The 19380-nt window shown below is 42.8% G+C and overlaps 1 protein-coding gene across 6 annotated transcripts in view; it reads right to left on the bottom strand.

Moving 5' to 3' along the window:
- Nucleotides 1-19380, bottom strand: part of LOC135948114 (inactive dipeptidyl peptidase 10-like) — a 159733-nt gene that overhangs the window by 27156 nt on the left and 113197 nt on the right. Inside the window, exon 1 of one of the 6 annotated variants that reach the window (XM_065497214.1) lies at nucleotides 5510-5641. The exons of the other annotated variants lie outside the window; for them this stretch is intronic. Coding sequence (XP_065353286.1) covers nucleotides 5510-5548 — 39 coding nt within the window. The 5' untranslated portion in view covers nucleotides 5549-5641. Of the gene's footprint in view, nucleotides 1-5509; nucleotides 5642-19380 lie in introns of those variants that run through there. 6 annotated transcript variants of the gene reach the window in all.

Below are 19380 nucleotides of genomic sequence, written 5' to 3'. Positions count from 1 at the left end.
GGTGAGTGACGGGATTTCATAATATTTCGTACTTCCTTCTCTTTTTTATTGTGTTCAGCAATGAGTGATCGATCGATTTCAACGGCTGTTGATTATGTATTTTATATGGCAGACAAAGTGCCAATGATGAGGCCTGAAGAGCTGGATACGCGAATGAAAAATTTATATTTTAAGTTGTCATTCTTAATCAGTTGTTATTTTAGTTAAATCTACACAGAGCCTGAAATTTAGTTTCTTTGCAAATTTTCTCCCTTTGTGTTTTAGCGGATTAGGATGGGTGACAAATTTTTCAATCAATTTATTTTTTATTTTTAGAACCTGCTGCTCACAATCAGCACTCCCCGTGGAGTATGAAATCATGGGTCCCGAGTGGCTGACAGGAGCTTGGGCCTGATGCGGCCATCTTTTCGCCTTCCCGCACCGAAATCTTTTCATTGAAGCGCCAGACATTTGTCCCCAAGGCCACTAGAAAGGTACAAAAACCAGCTATGGGGGGGGGGGGGGAGGGCCGTTGAGATTTTTTTTAGTCAGTTAATTAACCACCATTTGCCATCTCTGACATTGGACAGCCAGTATTAGATCTCCTGGAAATGCTCAAAATATCTCCAATTGCTTTGACAATCCTGAAAGAATTCCTCAACAACTGGTCTTTCACCATTCTTGATTAAAAAGTAGTCTCCAATTTCCATGGTATTTGTAACACGTGTGACAGTTAAACGTTCTGAAGTTTTCCCAGCTCTTAACATTTTTGGCATCAATTAATTCCGACGGTTTAGGACCCAGTCAAGGCAGCGAGGACCCTTACGCAGGTACGATTGAACTAACTCCTTTTCTTATCAACGAAAAGGGCCGTTAAAACTTTTTAAGCACCGTTTGCGCGTCAAAGTAGCCGGCGGGCAAACATCGCAGAGTGCAAACTTTTTGCCGAGAACAATAGATGTGTTCTCCTGCTGACGACGACGACGACGACGCTCTCTAGGTACACAAAATGCATGTCTACACACGCCTGAGGTGCGAAAGTAAACTTTTTCCACGTGATACGGGTCTCTTACCTGCTGGCGCATTTGGCACGTTGGAATTATTTATCGGGGAAGCGCCGAGGATTAGGTGACGGAGCCTAACTCGATCAGACACCCGAGTGGCAGCAGTGAAAAATGGAAGAGCGACTGACTGCGTGCAAAGGCTTTTTCTCGACCGGAATAATTCCCACACTCTCGAGAGTTGGAAGGTGATATTTGCAAACAGCGTGCTATGCACAATTACCTTAATTGCATTCATGAATCACATTCAATTACAGCAGCAAGCCAGCGCAAATAATCAACTAATTATTTGCACACGTGACATATCCTCTGTGACACGGATCCGCCTAATGAGATAATTGTGCAGTGCAAAACTTTGTTCCGATGCTGTGCTTCGATGAAATATGCAGGAGGGAAGCTGCTCGCTGCCGCCGACAAACTTTTAATCATTCCAGCTCTCGCGATTTAACTGGCAGCTCAACGCTGAATCAGCTTCAAATCAGGCACGTATTATTAATCCTCTTGAAAACGTGGATTAACTTGAATTCTAAATCACATACTTTTTGCAAAATAAAAATGAATTAATTATTACATCTAACTGCACGAGAGTTTGACTCTGGCAAAATGGCATTGTTGACTTCAGCAAGCAGTTCGTTGAGATTTTATTGTTTATCTCTACAATGTGCAGAAATTAAATCGTGACCAAGGAACAGTAAAATTTCAGGTTTTTGACAAATTTCTCGATTTTTTCACCTGATTTCGATCCCTCTCGTCGCAATCTATCCAATGGTATACTAATTTTGAGGAAAAATTTCCCAAATTGTGAAATAAATCGTGATTTTATACAGTAGAGAACTAACTTTTGGGCAGATTTTCTCAGAAATTTAAATAGCAACATGGGAAATATTTAGATTTTTCCAGGTATTTAAATAGTATAGGTTTTAAAAGGAATTCTTGCAAATTTTCCGTAAAACTTATTTAAGCAATTTATTAAAGTGACTTTAAATACGGTCATTTGAAAATGCAAGTCTGGCAAGACTGAAAACACAGCTATTTAAAATACATACCGCAGGACAGAGGTCTTTGCAAAATGCATAAAATTACCATACAATATATATGAAATGCAAGTAGAGAAAATCTGAAATTCAGACTAGAAGCTGAGCAAACATTCCAACGAAAAATAATAATAAAAAAAACACTGGCGTATTCCTTTGGCAATAATTCCGCCTCTGTGAATAATGTATTCGAGCCCGCGGGCTTTAGCGAGGGCAGAAAAAATGTGGAAAGTATGCAGCTTGACGTTCTAGAGTAGGAAGAATGAGAGGGGCACACCCTTTTAGTTGCTTTTATTACCCTTTTTGCGACTCTGCGTGAGAGCCATCAAAATTTAACAAGGGACACGACTTGAGCACCTAATTTTATGATGTCATGCTTTAATAATTATGCAGAAAAAATTACACTTTTAACCATATTGTCAATTTATTGTATTATATCAGACTCAATTCAATTGGTAAAATTCCTTGTAATTTATTTTTATATTTAAAGAGAAATATCTCGACGTTCTTCAAACAGTGGTCTCAGCCGCGAGCTTCAAGGGGGGACTGGTGGGACCGATTTTTTTCCCGGTGGGGGCTGACAATATTTTAATGAAGGAAATTTTAGACAAATGTGAGACTTGTTTAAAAGTAAAAATATCGGAGAATAATCTACTGAACACCAATTAAAATCCCCGCGATTTAGATAATTGTCCTCTTGTTGTCCTGTATCTGTTATCTCACCCAAAGTAGAAGCAAGAGAAACGACCTATCCACGCTGCCCTTCTGCTGATAAGAAACAAAAAATATATAAATATCTACAAGTACGAGTTATTGAGTGAAAACTCGATGGGCGAGCACACAATTCGCAATCGAGTCCCCGGGGCACGCGGATGGAAAGTTAGCCCGTCAACTCCCAGCAGAATTAGTAGAGCCACCTGTGCAATCGCGTTCGAACCAGCCAGTGCTCTCGGCCGTTCGCTGCGCTCTGTCTCGATCGGACCGATAGATAGGAGACACGCTGTTTTTCACGTGACGCTGAAAAACCGACACACACACAAAATCAATTTCCTACGAGTTATCCGAATGTCACGAGCGCGTATAATCGTGGTCAATATTTGCCGGACGAAGCGACACAAACAACGTGTGCGGCTGATCAATAATTTGCGCACACACGACACGTTAAGAACCCAATTTGGCCCATTTGTCGAGTTGCGCGAATTGAATCGGCTTTGTGATTCATTTACACGCGTTAATCCCACTCCAGGCTGTTGAAACAAAAGCGAATTTAATTCAAGGGAAGTAGTGACAAAAGAGCTTTGCCCGCCGCCCCAGTCGACGTGCTCGCTGATAAAATGGATTTTGGACTGAAATAGCCGCAGATAAGAGTGTCTGTAAACACAAAGTAGAGCGCACGCAGCAACACCACCTGCTGATCTACGTAACGCCATGAAAAGTGCTGTACACATGGACGCTAATTTTTTTGTCACATGCAAACGAATGAGCAGGGAGTGGCGTTAAATGTGCGTGTACGTGTGTTGGCTGCAACCGTGGGGAACGCGCTCGTCGCGCATATATATGGAGGACACAATATAATGTTTTTAGAGGCCATTCGGGCACTGTTACGTCCATGTTATTCTATCCACTTTTAAAGCACACGATTTGACAATATTTCCTAGAAATTTCCTCTGCGCAGACGAAATGTAATCTAATGTTTGATTGTTTCCGTGTTTATAATAAGATTCGATAAACTACCATTCAGTTCAGATGAACGTTTCTGTGCTATAACTAACAGCTACTTTGTAAACGAAAGACTTATAAAACGTCTTTTAATTAAGTCAAATTTTCAATGCAATGGAAATAAACTGGGTTAATTTTTTACAGTGCCAATCGAATTTGGTGAAGCAGCCGAATCACTTATATAGACGATTCGACCTGTATAGTGCCGAAAATCAGTGGTAACGGAAAAACCATTAATTCAACAGTTTTTTTTTACCTGAACCTAGCAATAAGAACGCCAGAGAAGAGATTGGTTTGGACGTAGCGATGGCCTAAGATCGAGACAGCAGCGCCACATTATTCTTGATTCGATTCCGCGGGCTGATCTCTGGCGTTCTCGTAGCACTAAATAAATGATGAATTAACGGTTTTTACGTATCCGCTGATTCCCGGCACAATTTGTGTCCAATTCTTGACAGAGAGATTCGGCTGCCTTACCTAATTCGATCCTCTGGGATCGATTGGCACAGTAAAAAACGAAATTCCGGATCTAACTTCCGGTCCAAATCTAAAATTTAGTTTGTTCTGCCATGGGTGAAAGCTATTGGCCATTCTCGTGATCGATTTCCAGCTTAAAAATATCCTTAACACTTGGTTAGTTAATTATGCATGTGTTTGCTCAAGTTGTCGTTTTGCACACCTCGAGCGATCGACGCGCTATATCGGTGAAGAGGCTGGCAGAAATTCCGATCTCATTTGGAAAGAGCGCTGTGAGCGCGGAGTGGCTTAGCTCAACAAGATCGAACCGTGGCCGCCATTGATTTTCAGCTTTTGCTGATTTGCAATCTTGAGTGGGAAAGAGGCTGCATCGAGGGCTTTCGACCGAATCCGACGTCTTTGATAAAGTCACGTATTTGGGCTCCGCCAAACGGGAGAAACGCCTCCGGCAGTGGCAGTGGATCTGGCCTGCGTGGCTCGCCTGAGCACCCTGCGCGCCGAATCGTTGTTTAATTAGGCTAATTTCCTAATTGCCAAAGAGTTTCCAGCCCCTCTTCTGTTTTGTCCACAGTGCGGATGTTATACACACACGTACATCGGCGTTCTAATCGCATGTTGCTGCCCGAAACGAAATAATTTATTATGTCATTGACGATTTGATCGAATTTACTTTTAGGATGAAGTGTTGAAATATTGCTAATTAATGCGGAAAGAGAAAGAAATTAAATTTCAACAAAACCTTTCTGAAAATATGCAAATTTATGAGCTTTTAATATCTTAATTTGCACAGCTAAATTATTTAGAGAATTTGTTGACGTGTGGTTTAAAGGCTATAACTAGAATTACCATCGCGTTGTATGCGAGGGTGGAAGGAATTTTTTTAAATAAAAAGCGATAAGAAAACGTTGGCCCGGAAAATATTCTCCTTTAAAATAGCATTTTCAACCAAAAACCTATTGACACACTGGAGTAACTACTGTAAAAGGTGGCTTAACAATCAGATTAGGGGAACCCTACATACGGAATTAGGAGATATCTGATTGCTCCAAAAGAACACACGTTCTCGGCACGCGAGAGCCGTAACATTTTCAATTGAAATAGCGACGTGTCGAAGGAGCAGGCTTTTTGCTCCGCAAAAAAACGAGAGACGCCACACGCACAGGTGGTTAATCCACGCACACACGGCCCAATTTATTCAAGGTGCGGTCAGGGAGGAAGGGTCAGCTGGAAAAAACTTACTTCGTCGTCGGTGTCGTAGTCGGCGTTAGGGTCGGACATTGCGGTTGCAGGTGTGCCGGCTAATGGGGGGTGCGCGCGTTCCTCACTGAAACACCCTCGCCCGTCTGGCCCTGCGCCCCGACTAACCAAACCTCGAGCTCAGCCGCGTCCGTCCCACGGTGTACGCGGGAATTAATTGATTACCTCGCGACACGACCAAGAGCGCGCCAGGCGTGGGCACGTTGCTTTTTTATTCATTTTGCAGCGCGAACGCCGCGCGTGGTGGCTTATTTGCGGCACGTTGACAGCGCGCCCCGCGCGTTCGTCAAATAAACATTGCAGCCGCAGCCGCCGCCGGGGTAATAATTTAATTCGTCGATGCGCTCGCCCACCGAGACGGACGCGCGCGCTCGCTCTCGGACGGGATTACGTTGTTATTTTTCCAGCATAAGCCGCTGCAAAATGCCAAAGGTTGGACCTGGAGCCGGAGAAACACGACAAATTTACTGTCAATTGTATCATAGTTTATTTCGGTTAGGTGTTTGTGCAAGAGTCTAAATTCTAAATGCTCACCAAACATTTGGCAGTGCACCCCGTTTCAGAAATTTAATAAAACGCTTTTATTCAATTAAAAAAAACCTGAAATGGGGTGCAGTGCAACCCGTTTCAGGATTTTAAAAAAACGCTACTATTCAATTTTACTCTGTATATTTAAAAAAACTAAAATGGGGTGCAGAGCACCTCGTTTCAGAATTTAAAAAACGATATTATTTAAATTTACTCGGTGTATATTTAAAAAAACTGAAATGGGGTGCAGTGCACCCCGTTTCAGAGTTCTTTAATTGGTTTTGTCAACCTCTCTGCTGCTTAAAAATTGAATCACGTTGAGTGGTTTTTGACGAAATAATGAGAAAATCCCCATTTTTTTTTTCAAAATTGGACAATAATCGCTTTTAAACGGGTGATAATCGAAAAATACTCGGTTTGGATGAAATAATCGATTTTGAAAATCTGTCGAAATGCTTAAAAATTGATGATAGTCCGGACATCATAAACGCAAAAGAAAAAAAATCGATAATCGGTTTTTGCACATCCCTAAGTATTCGGCTTCGTTTACGAGAAATTCAAACTTTATTTTGAAAAACACAAATTTTTAGATTTTTGGGAATGTTGTGAGTGCCAAATTTTGGGTTCTAAGGGTCAGAAATACGAAAATTGCACACCGTTCGACTTGGCTTGACTGCCCCCGGTGAACTGAATAGTTTTTGGGGTGGGTTAAACCCCTATTGGCCATAATTTCATTAAATCATGAGACAAAAAGTGAATATTTTAAATTAACGCGAATTTTAGTGATTGTATAGCAGGATAAACACGTCTAATGGTAATAATCCTTTTTTCGGACAGCATGTGTGGGGTTTCCTTCTTATTTCAAATTAAATGCTCCTAAATATTTTTCTGGAGCTTTAATTCAAACGTTTATGTAATTTAAATTCAATTTTTTTAGTTTTTATATCTCAATGACCACAGCCCCATTAGGATTTTGTTGGCAGATACATAAAATGAATTTAGACGCACTCAAGGATGTCGTAGTTTTTCAGTGAAAATAAAATGCAGCTACTGCTAGGTGTAGAGTGAGAATTTTTCCAGGTCTTTTACATTTATTTATAAATTTCCTGGTGATGTGATGCAGAAAATTAAACAGCTCGCTTTACACCGAGACAGCTGCATTAAATTTCAATAGAAAAGCAGAATTCATTTATCACCTTCAATGGTTAATAAATTGAATTTCGCTAAATAAGTGACGCGATGTAGTGCCTGAGAGCAATAAGCTGAATTAAATTGCTCGCTCGAGTGAGTGTTCATCGCACCGCTTGTGTTACCATTAGCATGTATAAAAAATGAGCACTCGCCGAGGAGATAGATAAAAAAGCTTGTCCTCTTTGTTACGTGTGCAGCGCAATTCCTTTCGAAGGAAAGCACTCGGGGAGCGCGCGTTGTTTGCAAATTCAATTCACGTCTCGACCGACAAGGCGCTGAAGTAACAGGGGTGAGTTCTCGGCGAACAACAACTTTCGACGACCCGATAATAGATGGCGTATGTGTTCGAGGGTTGGAGTCGATGCGCTCGGCAGCCCGCTCGCGGGAAGAAAAAGAGAACGCGCGCGATCCGAGAAAGGCGAATTTCCAATGAAATGAAACTAGACCGACTTTTAATTATCAGCCTGGCAAAGGGCTCCGAGTGGCCGCAAGCAAGCGTCGCAAGAGTACAAAGTCGCACTAATAGTGCGGTGTGTCGTACCATGTTTTTGCAGCAAAGAAAGGGTGCAGTGCAGTGTGTAATAGCAGAAGGCTCGCTTGGAGCGTATTTATATGTCACAACCGCAAGATGTCGACAAGCCAGCTTGCCCCTCATTATACGAGAAACACGTTAATTTGCACACATTCATACTCACGCAGCCCTTGAAAATTTAATCGTATAAATAGGACGACCGGCCCGGCGCCAACCTGAATGCTGTTTACGCAGACTCACCTGAAACAGAGAAGGGAGAATTTAGTTAATGTATAGCATTAGACCACAAAGGGTCTTTCATCAGAGACAGAAAGTTGTCAAACCGTGCATATTATTGATGAAAATGGGGCCTACGACCTTCTATGATAATATTTAAAAATCCATTTCAATTGAGTAAGCGCAGTGTCCGAAACTTCAAGAAAATCCAATGTTGGATTATTTTCGAATAAATTTCGCTCACAATCAGACATGGCTCGGAATGGAGGGGATTCCCGAAGCAGCCGACCAGCAGTGGAGGGGGAGCGAGTGGGCAAAAGATCCCCCTCCACTCAGCGACAGAGGCAATAATAAAAAAATTACCTTTAATAGACACATCAATAAAATTTACACAATTCTTTGAAAATGAAACAGACTGTTATCTTGAAATACGAAGGAGTGCCATTAACTGTGGAAACGGATTTTTCATGATAATGGTTTGAGGTAAACCAGATTGACTCTGATGCCATTGTGACATTTGAAAAAGGATCCGAGACCAGCAAAATGACCCTCTTGCGGTGGGTACAATCGATTTTCCGGCGTCCGCAATCGGTTCTTGTGTCACTGTCGTGGGTTTTAAAAGCCATCGTCGTCTCCGTTGCCGCGTGGAGACCTTCAAAGTGGCAAGCCGCATTTGAAATTCAGATAAGCTCATTTGAAATATAGCAATGAGACAGCGCGCGCGGGAGGCATTTATGCCAAACGAGTTCCCAACATCTCAGCATATGCTTATCTACAGGTACAAACGGCCTGTTTCAAGCTCAAAAGCGCGTCGACCTCAATTTTATCTCGTGAGTTATATTCCACGAAGTGCAGTCGAATTTTATTCCGCACTGGGAGCTGAAAATCCCTGCAAATCCACGCAAATTTTGCTAATTCGCGCCGCGGGCGAGAGTGGCGAAGCATTAATTTCCAGCTTTAACAAGCATTTTTAACTGTCAGTGCGGTGCTGTGAGCGCGCGGGACGCTCTCGACAGCCGAGTCAGCACCTGCATGTTGTTTGAACGCCCACGGCCACAAATTCATTTCCATTGTCAGCACGGATGCAAAGTTTGTAATAATCATCAGCTTGCATCAAGAGTTTCAACATGATTTGATGCCTACCTTGTCACCCTCACAGTTCCCAAGTAAAGATTTAATGTAAATTTAATTTTGTGCTGAAAAAACGCTGCGATCACAATGGCAACATCTTGCCGCCCAATCTCGAACGCATATTTAACAGAGTTTGTTTTAGCCTTTCGAGTGAGCACGAGACACGCCGAGAGCCCTTCTCCGCCTCATCGAATACTCGTTTTCATCCCCTGTGATCCGCAGCGTAATCCGCGAATCGCGAGGGGCCAATCCCCTGATAAGTCGGCGAGGTAACCAAATTTGCATTTGATCGGTCGGCGGCAGCGAATGTGAAGGTTGGGCAGAGCTACACACCTTTAATAGAGATTAACGATTTCAAAAAATTCACCGCACACATTCCTCCCATAAATAAATGCCTCTCGTACATTGCTCGTTCCGATTATTTGGATTCTACATGCAGCTAAAGAGTGGATCGATCGATAAAAAATCGCAGAAACTCTTGAAAAGTTAATCAACCGATTTAATTGAGACTGAAGAGACGAAAATAGGGAGAAAGCAGCAAAAAACAGCTCGAAAAATCCTTGTTGTTGATTGGCTGACGCAACGCACATGTTGCTAAGGTTAAGGAGCTGCTGACATGTGCTTTGCGTCAGCCAATCAACGTCTATGTTGTCTTCAATTTGGGTGTATTCACTCGCAGTTGAATCAACTTTTTAAGACCGTTTTTAACGAAGTTTCTGAGCACACCAATCGTTTCTCGAGGGTCGAATTGGGTAAAGTGGATATTTTTTCCGACCAAAAGGTCAAGCGTGTCATAAGAACTTTTTTCCCGCCTAAAAACAAGAATGCGAGAACTGCGCATGCGTCAGAGCTGCTGGATCTGACGAAGAAGTCATTCGTACAGGCGGTCTCTCTGCAAGTGCTCAAACCAGCTCGGACGCATGCGCACTTCTCGCATATACGTTCATATTTTGTCGGGAAAATAGTTGTAATGTGCTAGGCACGTGGCGCTGGACTTTTTGATTGGAAAAATATCCACTTTACCTAATTCGACTCTCAGGAATCGATTGGTGTGCTCAGAAACTTCGTCAAATACTGTTTTTAATGTGTTTCTGCGATTATAAAACGATAGACTAACTCTTTCGCTGCTATAGTAGACACCAAATAATCGGTTGCAGAACAAAAGACAATCAACATAATAGGAGAAAAAATGCGTTCGGTGACTTTTATAATTGTAAGAGCGCTTATCTCTGTTTGGGGTCTCTGGGCAGAGGCAAAGGATGACTTGAGTTATTGTCTGATAATGCTCGATAAGGCGGGGTGCGCGCATCTGATCTCGCGTGCGCATTCTGATATCAATCGTCAAATTTATTACAGCACAGCCGCCTGTCCCGCCAAATTCGAGGCTTCCGGCCGCACACACACATGCGTTAAAACTTTTTCCACCTTGCGTGCGCCGGCAATTGAATTGTCGACGGCTTGACGCATTGCACTAATACTATCCAATCAATCAACGCTGCTTTCCTTTTCCTCGGCTTCAAGGTGGGAGACATTTTTTTATTTCGCTAGGCGCCTTTTGATGGCAAACTGCTTCCTTTGATAAGTTAAAAGATCCTAAGTAGATTTTATTGCGCGCAATTCAGAGCTTTCTCGCTACTCGCCATGCAGTGATCAATCTTCCAGTTGGTCTTTCGGAAACGGGAAATGTGGGTGGTATCTTTCTCACGCTTTCTTGTGTTAGAATCACCATACCACCTTGAATTAGTTGTGTTGTATTAATGTTTAACTCGTGACTTTTGACATTTCTAAGCAGCCAGAGGTTCCAGGTGAATTTCACCCAAGTCTTATCGAGTTTGATTTTCTGTTTACTTTCCTAAACTTCCTCGGCTATGGAAAATTACAAAACCACTGCTCTCCTCTCCTCAGCAGTCTCGCCGCACGGTGTAATAATTGAATTAGGCCAGTAACAACCATCGCAGACGTCTGTTTGCTGTTTGTAAAGAAGAAAAGTAGCATCTAGGCAATAAAAGAGCGGCTCCCCTGATTGCGAGGAAAGAAGAAATGGTGATGCAACACCCTCTGAGGAACAATTCGCAGCGACGACTGCTCCACTTCTATTTACAACTGCGTCCGAATGCGCTGTTTCCGTTTCATTAAGTCAAACGTTGATAAGAGGCTCTCATTATCGCCAGCACCGGCTTTCAGTTTAAAACGTTCAGTCGGTTGGAAAACGAGCCATCAAACTGGCAGTGCTGCTTGAATATTAATGCTACTGTGCTTTCGGAAAAAACGCGTCAGCTGCTGTGATAGCACTTGAATCGACTCAATTGTCAGGTGTGCGAATAGAGAGCTGGGAAATCAGAGAGATTTAGCAGGAAAGGTTCGTATGGAGCAAAATAGACGGCTTCATTTGCCGATTTTGACTGAATTGAATGTCTAAAATAGAAAATTTTTCGGAAATAGGAGCTATATTTTACTGAAAATAAAATAAAGTTTATAAGCACACCAATCAATTTTTGAGGGTTTATTGAGGTTCATTAGATATTTTTTGTGACCATAATGTCCAGCGCGACTTGCGAACTTTTTTCCCGCCAAAGCAATATGAACCTAAATGCGGGAACTGCGCATGCGCCAGAGCTGGTTTGAGCACTTGCAGAGACACCACCTGTACGAACGACTTCGTTGTCAGATCCAGCCAGCTCTTACGCATGCGCACTTCTCGCATTCAAATTGTTTTGGCGGGAAAAAAGTTTTACTTGTGCGGCGCTGGACGTTTTGGTCGGAAAAATTTCCGATTTCCCTAATTCGACCCTCAAGAATCGATTCGTGTGCTCAGAAACTTCGTCTTTAAGTTAATTCAGCGGAGCGATACACAATTACGGCAGCGAAGCGAGTTCATCCTCGGCTGGCATAGCCGAATTGAACGATTTCCGATGGCGACAAGTCGTGTCGTGCTCTCACTCAGAGGAAACTGCGGCCGGCTGCAGCCGCAAGTGACGTTCGACACTGATACACACACGCCTCGCCCTCGAGATGGCCAACAATTTGTCCGCGGTCGATTACGCCTGGCCCGGCACTGCGGAGCGGAGGAAAGTGAAACGGAACGAGAGATTCCGACGGGTCGGCGCCGCAGATGAATGTATGCAACCGGCACGTCCTGCGCGACCCTCCGGTTGCATACTTGTTATCTAGTATGAGACACAAAATCGGTCAGTCGGAAAATTGTACGTCGCTTGCTCAGTCAGCCGTCAACTGGCTCTGAAAATGGCTAGCCGCAAAATAGCCGGTGGCTACAAGACTAAAAAATTGACTAACGAAAATTTTAGCGCACAGTTGGGCAGTCGAGCTTTGAAGATCTAGCCCGCATGCATAATTTTTAAGCTCTCTTGTATGTATAAGGAAATTTGAATACCAAATTTATATCCTGTTGATGACGTTACACCACTCTTCATAATATTCCAATTTTATGCACGATTTTTCAAGCTTTTTACTCCCAATGTGCAATGTGAAGTAAAAAATTTGTAGCTCCCAGTTGGAATTTCTGGTTTGGACGGTGAAATGTAAAATTTGCCGAGCATATTCTCTCAGGCTCTGAACTTCCGATTGTTATTTAAATTTAAATAGATGATTTTGGTCCATTTTTTAATGCAGTACTGTACATTTTTTTCAAATATTTATGGAGGGTTAATTAAATTGAATAATCTATTGTTTGAGTAAGAACTAATTTTAGAAATGGTAACTAGCAAATAACGGTCTGAACTGTCCGAAAAGTTCGTCAGGGCCCCAAAAGAGCATATTTTGCCGTCCCTTTCGCGTGAACCGTTGCCAAAACAATAAAATTCAGATCTGTGCTCCGAAAAGTTTGGTGCGGACAAGAGGAAAACACGTCCATTCTCTTTCTCGATCGGACTTAAGAATAATGGCTCTCCTCCCACTTCCAATTCTTCGTGCAGCCGTTTATTCCCTCGGTTTATTTGCCCGCGAGCTGCATCTTCTTGTGCAAAGCCTAATTTATTAGACGCGCGGAGCAGCGCGAAATGCGATGATGATGAAATCAAATAACCCGGCCGACTAATGGCCTTGCAGCGGAATTATTGCGCTTTGTGCTGTGTTTGTCTATTGTTTGCCCCCGGTTTTATTGCGCAATTTTATTGCTTCAAACGGCACGAGCATAAATTTCGAGCCGCGCCGCAATTCATGTTCGATTTGGAGGGTTCTTCTGCGAAAAAGGGCGCGTTTTCTTTCGCCCCTGCGTAGAGCGCGGGTCCGCTCATAAATAATAACGGGCTGAATCGACCTTGTCTATTCAATTACCGCTTTTTCCGCAGCTTCCAGCACAATTTTTTCCTCCGAGGGATTTGATAAAATCGATACAACTCGAGCGCAAAGGTAGCCGAGTGTGTGTGTACGTATTTTGCTAACAGCTTGTTTCGCCTTTTGCTTGCGTCTGCACGGCAAATAAAAGATAAGCTTTCATACGCGAGACTTGCGTCGAAATATTTGCACGATCAAGCAGAAGCCGCCAATTTATCTGCACACTCTGCTCCCTAGGGAAGCGTAATGTGTGCAGAGTTATTCGATCCAGATATTGCTAAAAATTGGTTCATCCGAATGCGGTGAAATGCGTCGAACCATTCGGGCCTCGCACGCTGGTAAATATTTTGTTAACTCCGAGCTTGCTTATTCGACTATCTGAGCCAGAGTCTCTGAAATATAATTTAGGGGTAGTTTCAGAGGGAGAAAATTTGTATTGAGATGGACATTACCCACAAATCCATTTAAAAATTGGTTTAAATTGTGTAGAATTTCAAAATTCGAACCAATTTTGGGTAGAACTGACCCCTTTTTAAATTCTTGAGGAGGTGATTGATCTGAATTGACAGCATTTGTGCGATTTTGCATTGCTTTCACACTCAATTACATGCGTCAATTGCTTCCAACTTGCGAAAAATGCATTTTTTACCATTTTAGAAGGGGTGGAAAAGGGAATTAAACCCTTCAGCTATCTAAAGGAGATGAAGACGAGTCGAATGGTGTGCAGCTGAGATTTGGTGAAAATCGTATTTTTTTTCTTTCGGAGGCCGACTCATAATTAAAAAAACGGTGTCAACAAAATAAATAAATTCATATAAAATGATCACATTGAAAGAATCTTCTTTCCTTCTTTGCTTGCGTTACACATTAATTTCTATCATTTCCAGCCTAAAATATGAATTTTTTGTGCTAGGAGTAGTTAGAAATAACACGGGCTTTTAATAAAATTCCCCTCGCAAGAAAAGGTAAACAGAGAATGATAGCAAAAACAATAACAACAAACGTAATCTCTCGCCGTGCTGAGCAGCAAAATAAAAACAAAGAGTTTTTTTTCCACTGGATGAATTTTTGTTTTTGAGCCCGCAGTTCGAGAAATTCATTAATTCTGTTGCTGATTTGGCCTAACCTAAAATTCGATGATATTTTCCGCAGTTCTTTTCAATTTTTCATCATGATTACAGGTCGAGTTTACCCTCATCTGTGTGTGTGCCTGGCCAAATAGGTAATATATTAATGATATGTTTAACGTGCAAACAGGCGCGCACGACGGCGTGTGTGTGTGTATATAACACAAACAGCCAGGGACGAATAAATCAGGCCGTAATTAGCATACCGCATGAAATATGTGCAGCAGCTAATTCTCCAAAATGGCCTACAGCGAGAAGACGCGACTCTCGAGTTGAACACGGTGCCTTCCTCATTAGCGCCCACCCCTTCACTCTCCGTCGCTTGAAAATATAATAACTGGGCTTATTCGCGAATGAATAAATGCACGACCAAAGGTAAAAAGGTGGCCAGCTTCCTACATAAATTTTCCTCTGTTGGAGGGACGAGAGAAAAGACTCAGTCAGCAGTATTGAAACCTATTGCTACTGCTGAAATGCTGAAACTACTGAGAATTTAAAAATTAGGTGAAAAGAAATTTCAAAACAGGATTGTCTAACTTTCAAATTCCAGACACAAAAGAACGAAAATTCATTTATGACTAGTGGAATGAAAATAGGGGTTGAAGGGTGAGCCCACTTGTAGAAGTCAAGCCAAATCGAACGGTATGCAGTTTTTGCATTTCTGACCCTTAGAACCCGAGATTTGGCGCTCGCAACACGTGCAAAAATTGCATAATTTCGTGTTTTTCGAGATGAAAAATTTATTTTCTCAAAAACGAAGCCAAAAACCACCTTGAAAATTTCACACAAGTTCAAACGAACCCTGAGACCATTTTTTAGAGTCGTTTCGGATTTTTCAGGTTTTCAAAATAAAAATAAAAACACCAATAAAATTATGAAAATGACCTTTGACGTTAACCGATGACTTCAAATCTAGTATTCATTCGATTGGGCCTTGAACGCATACTTAAACTTTATAATTGTGCTAGTTCAAAATGCAAAAACCTACCCGTGGTCTGTCCGCGATGTTAAACAAACACAGCGCGAGGACATAATTGCATTTGGTGATTTGATATTCAATTGTATGCAAATATGGTCTCAATTAGACGAGATTTGTCGGGTGCGGTAGGCGACGACGACGGACGCTGCGTTCCAAAAGCAACTTAATTGGCTGCCAGCGGCGTTGGCTGTCACCTATGCGCATGATTTATGCATCGCGTCCGCTCCTTAAAAGGCCTTTCTAAGCTCTCGCCGAGTCAAAGTGATTCGTTCGCCAGGGAACGTGCCCAAGAGCAGACTTGCACAGATTTCGCCGCTACATGCCACTTTTCAACTTCAAAAAGCACTCGCGCTTGGGACCGTCGCCGGTCGAATTGCTTCTTTCTCGCGAGGAAAATCGATCTAGAATTAATTTTCACTTGCAGCTAGCATAAAATGGGTTTACAGCATGTAGAAAGAATAACATAGGAATTGCGTCATAAATCATGGTCGTAAAAGTGGGAAATAATATTAAACATTAGCCAGTATGATTCGTTCGCTTGATCGTGTTCGGAAATTCACAGCCGCGTGAATTTACGACGTGCCAAGTCCGGCTGGCAATAATTGACCTCCATCTGCAAACGTGCGGCGTAGTTTGCATCAAAGGGGATGCTGTGTGTGCTACATTGCTATGCTGCCCAGCTATGCGCGTGTGTCTAGAATGGGCACACGCCGACTGAATAGATACGTGTGTGTGCTCAGTGCCGTGTATGATTGTTTACGCTTGGAGCCTCCTCAAATTGTTTACGACTACAACTCCCTAGCACTGAATTTATTCCTGAGACTAAATGAACAGCAATAATTATTAGTTCTGAATTAATTATCATTTCAACAAGTGGCTTGCACCCCTTGGGCCCTTCGGGCAACTGTCCGTTGAGGTCGAAATTGACCAAAAGACAGTCAGGTCACGCGGCCTGAGGAAGATCGGTGACAGGAAAGGATGAAAAATCGTCACCGAACATCGACAAATGTGCTCGACAAATCACGGAAAAATTATTCCTCGGCGCGGATCTCAGGTCGGGGTACCCTGAAAGAGGTCGTTTTAGGGTACCGCACGTCAAAGCCCTTAAATTCCCGAGACCCGTCCGATGAGGGGTCGTGGTCGACGATGATTGGACGAGCGTATGAATTTTAGTAAAAGGAAAACCATTTTCGCCTTTGCACATTAATCGTCGCGCGAAGTGAAAAAACCGAAAAAAATACATTTTAATTTTTGTGTGATCGCGAAAAATCTGAAAATCAGTTTCCAGGCTGGCGTTAGATCTGCGCATGCGTTACCGTGTGGTTTGTCGGATTTGGTTGATTTTTTCAAAATTCCCAAGTAAAAAAATTAGCAAAAAAATACTAAAAATGGGTTCGATTTCGAAATATTGCACACGGGCTAACGCACCCTACAGAGGAGCATCGATTGGTACCGAAATCGGCACTATCCGGCCCATAGGGCCCCACCTGGGCCCCGAACACCACAGTTGGCAAGTGTCACAATTAACGTTTTTTCTACTTTAAAAATTAATAACCCGGCTCCTATGGGTCGTACTACAAAAAACCAAAGTTCATCAGACTCGCCGTAAAATTCTGCGTCTCTTGAAACCTTTGCCACCATTGCAAGTCCTCGCCACCCCCCAAAATCGGCACTAAAATTACGATCATGTTTTTTTTAATTCGCCTATATGGACTGGATTTTGATTCCGACTACTTGACATGCCGTTCCCCGTTTCCACGCATTGATTGCTCGGGTTTTACGCTGAAATGCGCAACTTTGCTGATTTTTTTACACGGCTAGATGGGGAGCGAGTTCAGATACGTAAATTTTTTGTCTCATTGTCAGAGGAAAACTCGGTAGCCGGTACCTGCCCTGAAAAAGGCGTCGCTTAACTCGAACAAGTGCAAACTCGGTCCCGCATTGTATTATTATGAGTAGAGAAAAAGGAAGTTATTATTTTTTATATATAATATTGTACTTTTTTTCGACGTGAGTCTTCGAGCCAGGCAACGAGGAAGTCCTGATGTAACGCGAGTTTGCAAATAGATGCACCTGCATAGTTGTTGTAAAGAATGAACTAAGAAGGGCAAGTAGGTCACTCTATATCCACGGGAAACAATGCTTGTGATGCGAGGCAGTCTCTCGCCGGGGGATGCAAGCCCCCGTGCAGCGTTACTGCAGCGCCCAACTTTCCTCCATTATTCGCTCTGTGACAGGTGAAAGAGTAAAATAGTGCTCGCCGGGAAAAAATCCCACGTCCCGAATGACACACGAGTACGTGTTAATGCACTCTTTCAGCTGGAATTTTCATTGAGGCGCAACTGACAGCAGAATGCGCGCCGAGAATTTATATTATCGCCGCCGCGTCTGTGGCGCACGTGTTTCAAGTTTCATTTCTCCAGCGCCAGCATTCCGGCCGCACCCCACCGTTATTAATCTTGATCTGCGCACAGTTATAAATAATGGGATTTTGCACTCGTGATTTATATCGCAACCGATGCGTCATCTCGCATTATAAATTTCATCTATTGCGCAAAGAATGCTTCCGGGAAGCGCGATTTTACTGGATTTTATTAGCCCTTACTCGCGAGCAGAAGTATGTTTACTTTGTTCTCTCCGAGGAGTGGCAAAGAGCAAGAAGGAACCCTTTTGACAGCGCCTCAGCAGCGCAGCTTATTATAAATTCGTTGTTAGCATGCGGAGTTGACTCCAAATTCCTCGAGTAATTTTTACACTTTTGGAATTCAAGTCGTTTTTTAAACAGGCAAAAGTTTTCTTATGGTATTTAAAGATGATTGATACTGGAAATGCTTGTTGCCAATGCCAAGGATTCAGTTAAGGCCAAAGTTGCAATGTACATTTTTAGAAAAGTGGCTTTACGTTAATAGCGTGCTTTTCAAATGGCGAAGACTGTCTCCTTACTTGAAATCCTATTTTATTTCATAGCAAATAGTTTCCCTATAAGGTTTCATACGCTGTTGGACAGATCTCGACGAGAGGAATCGAAATCTGCTAAGAAAATGTGGTCAAGCGCTGGAAACTTTGGAGAAAACAGTTGCAAGGTCCTTTTTTATTATTGCAAATTGTTGATTGCATCCAACAATTGAAACAATTTTCAATTGTCCCCCTGCACACATTGTATTTCCACTGGTCTGATCTTCTCCGATTCACTTGAAATGCAAAATGGAACGGTTGAGAAAACTACGACCAGTGAAATCTTCTCCTTAAACGAACACATGTCTGTGACCCATAAAATGCAACTTGATTTCTCGGCACACAATCTAGCACAATAGAACAGAAAAATGATTTCACACACAACAGCGTTTTTACCTCACGATTCTTATTATAAATAATAGCCGCAGCAGCAGCAGCAGCAGCAGCAGCAGCGCAGCAGTTGTAAACTGTAATGCAGTGGAGTGCGGAGATGTTATCCGGTGCGAGAGTGGCAGCGGCTTTATGGTCAGCGGTCGTCGCCGCGCGGCCTGCCGGCCGAGTCTGACCCGCCCGCACTCTCCTATTGACTGCTGCTGGCGAGCGTAATAACAATAATAGAAGAGGACAACCGTCAGCGCGTCTTGCGAGGATAGAATCTGTAAATGGTGGGCGCGTAGGCTGCGGCATAGAGAGGTGTATTACGCCCTGCGACGTCGGCGATGCCATCAAAATGCTCTTTCAAAGGGGGTTAAGTGTGCTGTGTGTATGCAGCACGGCACATTATCTCTCGAGAGTCGCAAGAACACTCAGTCTGATTGCGAATGACGCTGCTCCGTTATTATGAAAGAGTCTGATTCATGAGTCGAAAAAATCGTTCTCATCTGATTGATTTTAATAGTTT

Source organism: Cloeon dipterum, chromosome 1 (genome assembly GCF_949628265.1).
Source record: "Cloeon dipterum chromosome 1, ieCloDipt1.1, whole genome shotgun sequence".
NCBI classification, from domain to species: domain Eukaryota; kingdom Metazoa; phylum Arthropoda; class Insecta; order Ephemeroptera; family Baetidae; genus Cloeon; species Cloeon dipterum.
The sequence above is the reverse complement of the archived record's forward strand: the minus strand, read 5'-3'. Positions and strand labels throughout refer to the sequence as shown.